This window comes from Leptonychotes weddellii, chromosome 5, assembly GCF_054177405.1.
Source record: "Leptonychotes weddellii isolate Sample4059 chromosome 5, ASM5417740v2, whole genome shotgun sequence".
Taxonomy (NCBI): Eukaryota; Metazoa; Chordata; class Mammalia; order Carnivora; family Phocidae; genus Leptonychotes; species Leptonychotes weddellii.
In genome coordinates, this window is record NC_138373.1 from 14,962,803 (window position 1) to 14,975,510 (window position 12,708).

General features: G+C 51.5%; 2 protein-coding genes across 5 annotated transcripts in view; one reads left to right on the plus strand and one right to left on the minus strand.

Annotated features, from left to right (window-relative positions):
* The first annotated feature begins 301 nt into the window (after nt 1-301).
* Nucleotides 302-5,657, plus strand: CFAP119 (cilia and flagella associated protein 119). Of its 3 annotated transcripts, none has more exons than XM_081819704.1 (9): nt 302-676; nt 1,004-1,035; nt 1,438-1,503; nt 1,667-1,836; nt 2,393-2,463; nt 2,664-2,780; nt 2,863-2,932; nt 3,018-3,107; nt 3,576-3,769. In XM_081819704.1, the coding sequence occupies exons 1-9, from the start codon at nt 473-475 to the stop codon at nt 3,671-3,673; spliced, it is 918 nt and encodes a 305-aa protein (XP_081675830.1). In that variant the 5' UTR covers nt 302-472; the 3' UTR covers nt 3,674-3,769. The 3 variants fall into 3 exon arrangements, with proteins under 3 accessions (XP_081675830.1, XP_030878222.1, XP_006751115.1); XM_006751052.3 differs by lacking the exon at nt 3,576-3,769 and adding an exon at nt 3,827-5,657 and having other exon boundaries at nt 311-676; XM_031022362.2 differs by lacking the exons at nt 3,018-3,107; nt 3,576-3,769 and adding an exon at nt 3,827-5,657 and having other exon boundaries at nt 308-676.
* The window catches only part of PHKG2 (phosphorylase kinase catalytic subunit gamma 2), an 11,025-nt gene continuing 2,418 nt past the window's right edge, over nt 4,102-12,708 (minus strand). For both annotated transcript variants that reach the window (XM_081819702.1, XM_081819701.1), the window contains exons 3-10: nt 8,800-8,975; nt 8,470-8,524; nt 7,384-7,449; nt 7,134-7,297; nt 5,239-5,329; nt 4,986-5,139; nt 4,788-4,913; nt 4,102-4,681 (exon numbers count right to left, since the gene is read on the minus strand). In XM_081819702.1, coding sequence (XP_081675828.1) covers nt 4,388-4,681; nt 4,788-4,913; nt 4,986-5,139; nt 5,239-5,329; nt 7,134-7,297; nt 7,384-7,449; nt 8,470-8,524; nt 8,800-8,975 — 1,126 coding nt within the window. In that variant the 3' untranslated portion in view covers nt 4,102-4,387. The remainder of the gene's footprint in view (nt 4,682-4,787; nt 4,914-4,985; nt 5,140-5,238; nt 5,330-7,133; nt 7,298-7,383; nt 7,450-8,469; nt 8,525-8,799; nt 8,976-12,708) is intronic.

A 12,708-nucleotide genomic window follows, 5' to 3' on the forward strand; every position in this document is an offset into this window, starting at 1 on the left:
TTCATTTCCTATTTCTATTGGTCGCGCTTTGTCCCGCCTCTCGGGCCCCGTTTGGTTTCTTCCTGAACACCACCTCTTTCTCTCGGTGATTGGCCAGCAGACAGTTCCCGTGGCAACTGACACCACACTCACATCCTCCAGCCCTGAGGGAATCGCCTGCCTCCTGTTAGCCACTCTGAAACGACGGCACGGGGGCGGTACTTGAAGCTTACTGCGCATGCGCATTCTCTTCTCACTGATTGGCGAGCGTCCTACACTTGTTCCCTCCCTCCACGAGGTCCCTTAGCAACGGTCGCCGTTGAGACGGAGGGAGACGCCCCCCGCGGATTGGCTGCACGAGGCCTCTCTGCGGCGTAGATTGGCTGAAGCGTCGCTGGAGGGAGGGCTTGACAGTCGAGGCCCAAGAACCGACATTCCCAGGACCCAGGAGGGGCACAGCCTGTGGTGAGCCGTGGCTAGGAAGAGCGACGAGATGATCCGCCAGAAGTCCAGCCAATTCATGGCACTGAAGATACAGTCGGAGCTTGAACAGCCCTCAGAACTGCAGCGGGAACACCAGAAGGACCTTAGCTCAGTGGATGGGTCCGTCACGCGGATGGTAACAGGTGTGCGGACCGAGTCCAGAACCGCGGCCTTGATAGAAGCGGATGAAGATCCTGCAGCCAACCTGTTCCCGGTGAGGGCGGGACAGAGTGGTCCGCTCATGACTGTTTATAAAAGGGCTCCCCGGCAGGGCGTCACCCGTCGTTATGTTTATTAACGTTCAAGACATTTCCTGGGTGCCTTGGTGAAGAGGCAGGGGTGTGTGACTCCGATTGTTAAATGCTCATGAATAGTACTTAGGGCCTATTGAAGCCTAGCCTGCCAGTGTTGCTCGTACATAATCCTTAAAACGACAAGGCAAGTTAGCGGGTTCTCAGGCCAGCTGGAGATTCCGGATGGGTCAGGGACTGGGGCCAGGGATGGCACAGCTCCGCCTGCCCATTCCGTTTTCTCTCCGCAGCCCCCGTTGCCCCAACCCCGGATCTGCATGTGGTGAGTGTGAAGAATCTTGGGGTTTCCTGCCTCCCCAGTCCAAAGAGGGAGGGTGGGAAGAAGACTAAGAATGTAAATGCAATATCGACTGCTATGGAGCATTGTATAAACGGAGACACTGAAGCCACATGGGGAGTGGCAGAGACAAGAACTCAAGTTTCCTAATCCTCAGCTTTATAAATGAAGAGGATCGTGAGAGTTCCTTTAAGCCATATCCCTTATTTAAAGATGGAGAAAGTTACACCCAGAGAGGAAGTGACTTGCCCAGAGAAGGTAGTGGAAGGGCTAACCCTCAAACTCAGGTCTCCTGGTTCCCAGTCCGGTGCTCTAGCCATCACAGCCTTCTCATGAGACTAATGCCTGATGGCCACCAACACCTTTTCTCCTCTTTTCTTATGACAGGAAGTATCTGGACATCCATTCCATGCACAGGCTGGAGAAGACAGCCAACACTGAGGAGATGAGGGAGTATGGGGGTGGGACAGGGAAGAGCAGAAGAGCTGGCTCCCGGGGAAGACTAAGGGGGCTGGGCGGGAAAGGAAGGAATGCCCGGCTCCAGAGCACGTGGTGCACCAGTGTGGGGTGGTAAAGGGGGGCTGGCTCAGGCCTGCCTTCCTGTGTCCTTCCCAAGGGTGCTAGCTGAGCTTTTGGGGCTAAGCTGTCCTGAGCAAAGCCTGCGGGATGCCATCACCCTGGACCTCTTCTCCCACGCACTCCTCTTCTGCCGCCAGCACGGCTTCTCACTGGAACAGACATCGACAGCTTGTGCCCTGCTCCAAGATCTTCACAAGGCCTGTGTTGGTGAGAGGAGGCGGCTACCAAAGGGTTTGAGCCCAGGGGACAGTGGAGGCTGGGATGGCACAAGTGACCCCAGGAAGCAAGTAATGGATTACCACCTGGAATCTTTGTTCTGTCATTACAAGCACTATTGTAATGACACCCACACAGTAACTTGTGTGTGACAACTTGTGTGGTGACAGCACCAACTTTATGAGATTGTTCTGAGGAATACTGTAGGTAATACACGTAAATATAAAGACAGTGCTCAATGAAATCGCTCCTCCTCCACCTCCCACTTCATTCCTGGAACTGATTTCCTGCAGAATGTTTAACAAGAGCTGAAATCACATATTTCTTGTTTTATTGTATGTCACTTAAGGGCAGGACCTTGTCTGTCTTGTTCAGTGCCTAGAACAGTGCATTGCAGTACTATCTGTTGAGTGAGTTAATGAAACAAGGACTTAAACTTAGATCTGTTAATTTCCAAAGCTCATGCTCAGTAAGTAGCTGGTGAGTGAGTGAAATGAATGATTATCCGGGAGGGGACTCACTTGTCACATCTTGCTTTCCCTCCCAGCAACCCCCTTGGGCAACATGGAGGAATGTTACCGCTACTTCACCAGTGTCCTTTTTTGCCATGGAGTCAAGGTCAGTTCCCCTGAAATGGGATCTTCAGTCTCCCACAGATAAGGTCTAGCCCAGTCTCCTGTCCTCTCTCATACTCATCACCCTCATCTTCCTCTGAAGGCTGCAGGGGGTACTCCCTGCTCCTAAATGGCTGGGCATTTGGAGAAAAGGTCAGGGTTCCTGGAGGTGGTCAGTCCTCTAACTCCCACTCATCCCCACAGCGGCCCCCCTTCAGTATCAACCTCTTTAGGGAGGAACAGCTGCTGGCCCTGGCAGATTATGTGGTCAACACCTACTTCCGCCACTTCAAGCTCTACAAATATGCCTTCACACCCCAGGTACGGAAGCCACTCTTCATCTCCCCCTTTCATTCAGTGCAGATGTCCTCCTCTTAGCCTCTCTCCTCCTCCCTCTTTCCAGGTGCGGCTGGATCTATCTTTGACTTACATGGGGCTACAGCCACCCAAGCTCTGGCCAGAAGATGAGACAGGTAAGGGAAAATGCTGGGGCCGGGGCTGGGGCCGGGGCCGGGGCTGGGGCTGGGGCTGAAGCCTCTTCCTGCTTCTGGCCTGCAGAGAAAGGCGGCGAGGAGGCGAAGGAACAGGCAGTCACCCCACAGGAGGAACCAGAAACAGTGGTCCTGCCAGAGCCAGAGCCAGAGCCAAGTGAGGATGGGTTAGGGTCCCCCGTGACTTGGAGCAGGCATAAAATGAAGGGTTTAGACCACATCAGGACTTCAGGTCTGTTCTAGGCACAGTGTCCTTTCTCCAAATGATTCCTTATGCAGAAGTCCAAGGTGACAAACAGGTAATAAGAGTGCAGCTGCTGGGGGTGAAGCAGGAGCTCCAGGAAAGGATCATTATAAAACCAATGACGGGGGCACCTGGGTGGCGCAGTGGGTTAAGCAGCCGATTCTTGGTTTCAGCTCTGGTCACGAGCTCACAGCTCACGGAGTCTGCTTGAGATTCTCCCACCCTCTCCTTCTGTCCCTCCTGCTCATACACACGTGCACGCACTCTCTCTAATAATCTTTAAAAAAACTTAAAAAACCAGTAACAGCCAGTGCACATTTGGCAATACCGTGGTGCCAGGCAGGCCCTGTTTTAAGCATTTTACATTTAATCTTCCTTCAGGCCTAGGCACTAGGTGCTATCACTATCTACACTGTACACAGGAGGAAACCGAGGTATGCAAAGATGAAATCACCTGTGTAAAGTCACTTATCTGCTGATCAGCAACCCAGAGAGTCCAGCCTGGCCAGTCCACCCCCCCGCCTCTCTCCATAGAAGGGTTGGCTGGCCTTTCCTGAACTGAAGCTACCCTGCCACTTGTGTAGCCCCACAGCATCTCTGCTCACCTGCCCCTTGTTCCCTGCCCCCGGCAGGCCAGGTCTCCATCCTGCAAGCCTACATCAGGACCCAGATGAACAAGGAGCTGAGGCAGCTCCAACAGCTGATGGAGGAGCGGCTCCAGGCCAGCGAGGAAAGGCTCAGCAGCAAGTTGACCACACTAGAGCAGCCCTTCCAGCTACCTTCTGGCAAAGGCAAGAACAAGACCAAGTGACCCCCAGCATTTTCCCCAATAAAGGCCCGGGGCAGGGCAGCCCCATCCCCGCCCCGAGCACCTTCTGGGCTCCCCTGCCAAAGCCGGACACCACACTCCGGGCACTGGCTCCCTCCGGAGTGCAGATTTTATTGCAAATGCAGCAGAGGCAGCATTGACAAGGCCAGGCATGCTGTTGCGCGTGGCTGCCTTCCCCCTCAGCTCCGATCCCAAAGTCTTGGCTGGTGGGGACAGGTGTACACGGCTGGTCTTTATGGTAGTATGAGCAGTGGTAGGCCTGGCCAGGCTGGGGGGGCCTGAGGCCAAAGCCCAGAAGGGCTGGAATGATAAAAATCCTCCTCCTGGAGAGTCCTGCACTGTGGGGTTCCCCGGGGCCGAAGTGCTAGCCCAGTGCCAGCATGGCGTCCTCCTCGGTGATAGCAGCTGGTTCCCCCTCCTCTTCAGGGCCCAGGATGGGAAAAGGCCCAGGGGGCTGGTGCTGGAAGAGGGCGGCTCGGTTCTGTTGCTCACCTTTCTTCACCCAGTGCCCGTAGAGCCGGAAGGCGCAGCTATCGATGAGGCGCCGCACTGGCCGCAGCGCGTAAGGGTCCCTCAGCAGTGCGCTCTTGGTCAGTGGCCGGACACGCTGGGTGCTTAAGGCCACTCGTCCAGCAGCAAGCACGGTCCACACTGCCACCTGAGGGGGGGGTGGCGGGCAGTGTGAGCTCCAGTGGAGCAGCCACCACAGGAGAAAGATTACGGGACAGAGGAGCAGGCCCAGACCCTGACGCTCTCAGGCTTACCCGGAACCGCTGGCGGGGGGTGAGGTTCCAGGGTTGGCTGCCTTCACAGCGCTCAAAGAAGGGGTGCTGGAGGGCTTGCTCAGCTGTCAGGCGCTCCTCAGGATCCACCTGGAGCAGCTTTGAGATCTAGGGGAAACCCCAGAGTATGAGAGGCAGCTCTTGGACCTCTTTCCTAGCCCTCTCATGGCCCCAGCTCACCAGGTCTTTGACGGTGTTGGAACGGTCATCCCACTCGGGCGAACTAAACTGGTACTGGCCCTCCATGATCATGCGTAACATCAGGATCTGGCGTCGGTGCCAGAATGGTGGTGAGCCAGCCAGGAGTGTAAACAAAATCACCCCACAGGCCCAGCTGGGAAAGAGAGCGGAGTCAGGCAGGACTAGGTGCCAGGCAGACGTGTTGAAAGACGGGACACAAAGGAGGAAGGAAGTAGGGAGACCAGAAACTCACAGGTCGACCTCCTTGCCGTAGCCGGGGTGGGTTTCATCCATGGAGCATTTAAGGATCTCTGGTGCTAGGTACCCTGGGGTCCCACACAACTCTGGGGAGAGAGGGCTGAGATTGATGGATGCCACCAGCTAACTAACTCCAGACCTCTGCTGGAGCCTCAACCCTGCTAGGGCCGTTAAGTGTTCCCATTCTGTTCCTGCCCGTCCTCCCCTAAGGGCTGACCTAGCCCCTATCCCTGCTGAACAACTCAAGTATGCCCCAAGGTTCCCGGCGGCCTTCCTGGGAAAACCTGATTTTGAGATTGACTTCAAGGTCCTACCCCACCGTATCTTTTGCCACCTCCAACCCACCCACCCACTCCTTACACAACCTTTTGTCACATTTTTACGTACATAATACACACGGAAAACAAATCTTCACTCTTTTCTGTTTCTTTCTGCCCAAATCGATTCCTCCTCCTATGATTGCTATTCTGTGTAGTGGAATCACCACTCAAACCCAAGGAGAATGAGTGGGAATATGGGATTTCTTAAGGCACACACTAGGTAAGTCCCTTATTTAAAACCTTTCCCTGGCTGCCAACCCCGCCCCCCCCATATGGCCTCAGGCTCAAGTCCAGCTCCTGCAGCACAGAGCCCTCCATGACTTGATCCGAGCATGTTATTTGTAGCTGCTTCTACCACTTCAGGCACCAATTCTTCCATCCCGGCAATTGCCGAACTGTGGCATACTTCCAGGAAATCTTAATAGGCCTTAATAGGCCTGACTCTCCCGGGAAATTCATTTCTATAAAAAGTATTTAAGAATGCCCACCACGTAGCAGGCACCATACTAGATGCCAGTGAATTAGATGTGCCCTTACCACACTGTCTACCCGAAAGCAAACAAGAAATAATAGAGTAAAAGGTGTGTCCTGAAGGGAGAAGATACAAGAAGAGAAAGCACGGGATCTAACCCAACCTGGAGCTTTAAAGGGAAACCTGAATTCCTAAAGCCAAGGGCAAGGGTGGTGTGGGGCAGGGGCAAAGATGGTTCCAGAATGGGGAGAAGTGTATGGGGAAGCCCAAAGGGAAACAAAGCACAGCATCCGCAAGACAAACGTGTTAAGTCCATAGGTTACGAACATGAGCTCGAGTCGGACTGTCCAAGTTCAAGTCCCAGCTACCTGACTGTGGGCAAGTCCCCTTATCTCTTTAAGCCCATTTATAAAATGGTGATCCAGACGCTATCTCAAAGAGTTGTCGAGAGGATCTAGAGAACCCAGCTGTATAAAGACTTAGTGTGGTGCCAGTGAACGTTAGCTGTTAATAGCACAACGCAAAGCCACTGAGGGAGAGAAAGTAGGATGTTAACAGCTCTGAGGAGTCCACAAACTTTGTGAAGTTTTCCATGTGCGCTAAAAATATTTCTGTCACAACAAATGGATTAACACTGGGTGCAGCAGCTGGGCACCACCGTCTGGCCGCGGCGGGCTCTTCCTAGCACCTAAGCAGCACACTGCAGTCCTGTCTGCACCAAAACCCAAACACACAGCTGAGGCCTGTTATCCCCTCTCCCCCATCTTCCTCAGGGGACAGGCCCATCTCTGGAGCCCCGTCCCCTGTGGGGCCCTCCAGCTGAATCAGGTGCTCCTCCCTCCTGGCTTCCCCTTGCATGGTCCCCTGCCTGCTGTGTGCCACGACCTGCGCACTTGCCTCTATCCCCTCCCCCGCCCAGACCAGGAAGCCCACTCTGAGACGCACACGAGGCTTTGCACCCAGAGGGTACCTGGCAAGTGCTCACTGACTTCTCCCCTTTTCTTGGTACCTGGGTACTTGATTGTCAGACCCAGCTAACCAGCCTCAGGCCTGGGTCTCCTTCCCTCCCAAGCCTCTTAGGGCACCAAGCCCCCTCACCTCGAAGCTTCTCGCCAGGTTCCAAGTGGCAGGAGAACCCAAAGTCTGAAAGTCGGATCTGCATATTGTCATCTAGGAGAATATTCTCGGGCTTCAGGTCTCGGTGAACAATGTTGTTGGCATGGAGAAAGCTCACTGCTTCCAGCAGAGACCTCATGATGGACCTGGGGGAGGCGCAGTCTCCTCCTTTGCTTCTCCCTACCCCGCCCCGCCCCCTCATCACCCCACGGGCTGCAGGCTCAGTCGTTACCTGGTTTCCTTTTCTGAGAGGGCCACCTTCTCTGTGAGATAGTCAAACAGCTCTCCCTTCCGCATCCTAAGGGATAGGAGGGGTTGGGAGGTAGGTGTACCTTACATGGGGGCTGAGAAAATAAGCCAGTGCTCACAGAAAATACCATGGAAGAGACCGGTGAAGAGAGAGTCCTCTTTGTTTTTTCTTGAGCGATTAGAGTGCTCCAAGAGTGAACTGGATGCCAGGGGCAGTTTGGCCCAGGGGGTTGGCAGTCAAAATATAGGCACTCTGCCGGGAGGGTGCTATGTTAGCAAAATACGTGCCTTCTTGGAACAATAATTTATAAGAGGTCCTCATTATCTGAGACTAATTATATTCAAAGAGGGCCTTTTAAAGTGAATCTATTTAGACCATGGACCAAAATTTCACAGTTAATAACAGCAAAAAAGTTGAATAGGACTTTATTTTTATCTTGTCTTTAAAAACTGAGTTTATAATTGCAACTCTACAATCCTTGAAAGCAGGTGTTGTTTGGGGGCATATAATTGTTCTGCAAAGTTGCATGATGACGTGACAGACACTTCCTACCCCCACCCCCAACTTTTGCAGAGGGTCATTCTGTATGCAGACTTTGTGAAATTTTTCTAGGGGTCTCTTAAATATTTGCTATTCAAACCATTCTCTTTTGAAGTACCTTTGCACTGGTTTACGTTATATTGTAGAACATCTCACACTCGGATTCAGACTACCCAGGAAATGAACTGATGGGCAGAGACAAACACCACGTAAGGTGTTAAACAGCAAGAGACAAGGGAGCGAGAATCTGCTGATAAGTGGTCAGCTCTTCAGTATTCCCTCCTAATCTTATAACCATGGGGGACTGGGACAGTGACCCCGAGGGTCATGAAAACCCTTTTTAATTGGCTGGTCATGAACACTCTGGAAGAACTTGCCTCATCAGGGCACCCAGGGAGAGGGGCCTGAGCCTCAGGCACACAGGAAGGTGTGAGCAGGGTAGTCTTAGCCCACTGTGCTGTCAGGCTGGGGCCACTCATGGAGGGGAGAAGGAGGAGGCTTCTCAGATCAGGGCAGGGAGATACTCACAGGTCAAACACCAGGAACATGAAGCTAGAAGACTCGTAGGAATCGATGAGAGTGACTGGGAAAGAGGCAGAAAGGCAGAGATACGGAGATGGAAAGGAGCGGATGCATGTTAAAGGGGCTTTCCACCCCGAGGTGGCAATGGGCTGTTACTGGGAAGGAAGGAGAACCAAAAGGAGGCAGTAGGGACCCAAAGGCTGGCCACATTTTGAGGTGGAGTGGAGCCATGACAAAGGGAGCAGAGGCATGGAGGCAGTGTTGGGGGAACTGGGCTGTGGGCAGGGCCAGCAGGAGGTGGCTGTCAGCTAACAGGAGCAGGGAATGCAGCCTCACTGATGTGGGGGTGGCCGGCGACCTGGCGAAGGATGTGCGTCTCTCGCCGCGTGGCTTCTCGCACCTCCTCTAGCTGTTCAGGACTCAGTCGCTCAGCTGTCACCTCCATGATCTTCACCGCAAACTCATGGCCAGTAGCTCGATGAACACAACGGCGTACCACGGAGCTCACTCCTCTGCCAGAGTCAGACCGCACACGAGTCAGGGCCTCCTGCTCTCTCATTTCCACACAGAATGGAGCCCTGCCATCCTCATACCCACTGCACCATATTCTGAAGACCCATCTGAACAACAAGCAGCCTCCCAGGGCTCACCCTGGCCTACAGTAGCTTCACGGTAGCCTCAGCAAGCAACCTGGGTACCCAGCAAGGTGTAACACAAAGCTCACAGGGAAGGCAGGGGGGTCCTGGGTTTGAATCCAATCTCTGCCATTCTCTGCATGGAGAAGCCTAGGCCGGTCCTTTCCACACTGAGCCCCAGAACCTGCCCCTCCTCCTGGAACCCCAAAAGGAGAAAGCAGGAAGAAATGATCTAAGGCTCCCTCCAAATTTTACTCAACACTTCCCTGATTACCCCTTCCAAATCCCAAAGTTCTCCTACAATACCTCAAGTGTAGGAGGCTCCAAATAAATATCAGACCATTGACTGGAAGACCAAAGCTGTGAATCAGGAGACCTTGGTGCAGGCCCCATATGTGCCACTAATTAACCTCCAAGTGACCCGCTGATATAAGGTCTCTGGACTTTGCTTTGTCGGCTCTGAAATGTGGACAACAACATCTTGAAGAGATATCGAAAGACATGAGGTAGAAGCAGAAAAGTCCATTTGGCATGGTGAAGAGAAAGTCCTAGACAGGTATTTCCTTGCTTGGAATCTGTCACCAATTCCTTATGACCCTACAAGTACCTCAGGCTAAGTACAAATCTCTCCAAGATCGGATCTCACACCACATTTCCTGTGCTGGTTCCCTGGCTGCCCTTCACGGCTTCCTTGCCCTTACATAACTCCCTTTGCTTAGAATGCCTATCACCCACATCTCTGGTTCCATCAAGAGATGTAAACCACTGACCCTCCAGCCAAACACAGCCCACAGATGTGTTCTGTTTGGTCAGTGAGTTGTTCTTTTCAAATCTGAATTCCTATCTTTTTTTTTTTTTTTTAAGATTTTATTTACTTATTTGACAGAGAGACACACAGCAAGAGAGGGAACACAAGCAAGGGGGAGTGGGAGAGGGAGAAGCAGGCTTCCCGCGGAGCAGAGAGCCGGATGCAGGGCTCGATCCCAGGACCCTGGGATCATGACCTGAGCCGAAGGCATGACTGAGCCACCCAAGCGCCCCTCTGAATTCCTATCTTAAGTGGGACAAGAACTTGCAGCTGCTACAATGCTCACCACTTCCTACTGTCTTATTCTTGGCCACTACACAGTTTTAATTCCCTGATCTCCATTAACGGTAATACCATTCGATCAGACTCCCAAACTAGAAATCTTGGTATGATTCTTGGCTTTTCCCTCTCCTTCAAAATCCACCACATCCAACCAGTCCACTCCATTCTGTTTCTCAAATCTGTTTCCTAGTACACCACCCCCATAGCCATAACTGCCTCCCCACTGATCTCCCTGCTGCCAACCTCAGCCACCGCAACCCATCCGCCGCACTGCTTCCAGAATGAGCTTATGACCGCCCCAATTATGTCATTTCCCGCTTAAAAACATTCCAGCTTAAATTCCCTACTAAGTTCTAAGTGTTCCCTCATTCCTCAGCAGGACCCCTAGAGCAACTGTGCTCTTTTTAAGTGAGACCTAATAATTTCAACCTTATATAGTTATTAACTATGGAGGGCACTCAAAACTGGTTTCTATCCATACTGTCTCCTTATTCCCTTGTAAGATAGAAGTCAAATCCCAGTTCCTTCACCTGTCATTCAAGGCCTTTACCAAATGGTCTCGGTTTCTTTTCAGCCTCATTTTTGGCTATGTCCTGCTATTCAATCTTTGCTTCAGTGACTTATAACTTATCACCAATTTCTAGAATGCAGCAAGCTCTTTTAAGGCTTCAGACCTTATACGTAAAGAAACTGGTACTCTGGGAACTCATTTAGTGAGAGTGGGCAGGTAACTTACTGTGCAGGAGAAACACAAGAAAAAGACAGAGACCAGGGATGATGCTACTACAGTAATGCTGGAATGATATGATAAAGGACCCTATCCCCTGATCTGCTTTCTCCAAAACTGATCTTTCTGCGCCCCTTGGAAGTGGAACCACTGTTCTGCCCTAAGGGCTCTCCTAGCCTCACCTGGTCCTGAAACCCTGCATCAGCTTAGGACTTGGATCTCAGCTCTCTTCTTTTCCAGATACTCTTTCTCCCTGATGACCTCCATCCAGTCCCGGGGGATTTAAGTACCATTTGTACAAACGGCTCCCACCGCACTGCCTCAAACCTTGGTTCCTTTCCAGAATTCCTGATCCCAAAGGCCTTTTTAATATCTCCATGTGATATCTGAAAGGAGTCTGAACAAATCTAATAGTCATAGCCCTTTCTGCTTTCCTGGCCTCAGCAGTACTGATCACAGCAGACCACGCCAACCTTCTAGAAGCACATTCTTTTTGTGTTTTTATTTCTAACTCACAGATGCTCTCTCCTTAGTCTCCCTTGCTGACTCCTCCTTTTCTAACCCCCTAATGGTGACATGCCCCAGGGCCTGAGCTTGGCCCCTTTCACCTCTCCCCATGTATCTTCTCACCAGCTACTACGTATATGCTAATGCCTCCCAAATTTATTGCTCTAGTCCAGCTCTCTCTCAAGCTGCAGACACATGTACCTACTTGGCAGCTCCAGTTGGAGATCTCAAAGTTCACATCTCCAAAACTGAACTCTTGACTTGCTTGGCCCTCCTGGCAGTCCAATCCTCCTTGGCCATCTTCATTTCAGAAAATGGTACTCAGGTGCTCAAACCCAAACCTTAGACATTATTCTTGTTTCCTTCCCTTCTTCTTATGGCCCATATCCGGTCTCTGAGGAAATCTGTATCAGTCTCTCTTCAAATCATCACCTCAATCTATCCACTTCTCCCCATCTCTACCACCACCATTCAAACCTAAACCATCACCATCTCTTGCCTGAATCAATCAACAGCTTCCTAACTGGTCTCTACACATCCATTCTTGTCCCCCTCCTATCCATTCTCTACACAAGAGCCAGAGTGATCTTTTTAAAATGTAGTAACACACATAAATAAAATCTTTAAAAAAAAAAAAAAAAAAAAGGGGGCGCCTGGGTGGCTCAGTTGGTTAAGCGACTGCCTTCGGCTCAGGTCATGATCCTGGAGTCCCGGGATCGAGTCCCGCATCGGGCTCCCTGCTCAGCGGGGGGTCTGCTTCTCCCTCTGACCCTCTTCCCTCTCGTGCTGTCTCTCATTCTCTCTCTCTCAAATAAATAAATAAAATCTTAAAAAAAAAAAAAATGTAGTAACACACTTGTGTTGACCACTTACCATGTGCCAGGAAGTGTTCTAAGACTATCATACTAATTCTTCCCATCCTCACAGCAACCTACAAGATAGGGTCTATTTTTATTCCCAATCTAAATGGTGAAACTGGGGCATAGAAAGGCTAAGTTCCTAGCCCCCAAATTACAGAAATATAAATGAGACCATGTTAACTGCCCTGTTTTAAACCACCAGTTTCACTAGAATAAAATCGAAATTCTTTTTTTTTTTTTTTAAAGATTTTATTTATTTATTTGAGAGAGAGAGAATGAGAGACAGAGAGCATGAGAGGGAGGAGGGTCAGAGGGAGAAGCAGACTCCCTGCCGAGCAGGGAGCCTGATGCGGGACTCGATCCCGGGACTCCAGGATCATGACCTGAGCCGAAGGCAGTCGCTTAACCAACTGAGCCACCCAGGCA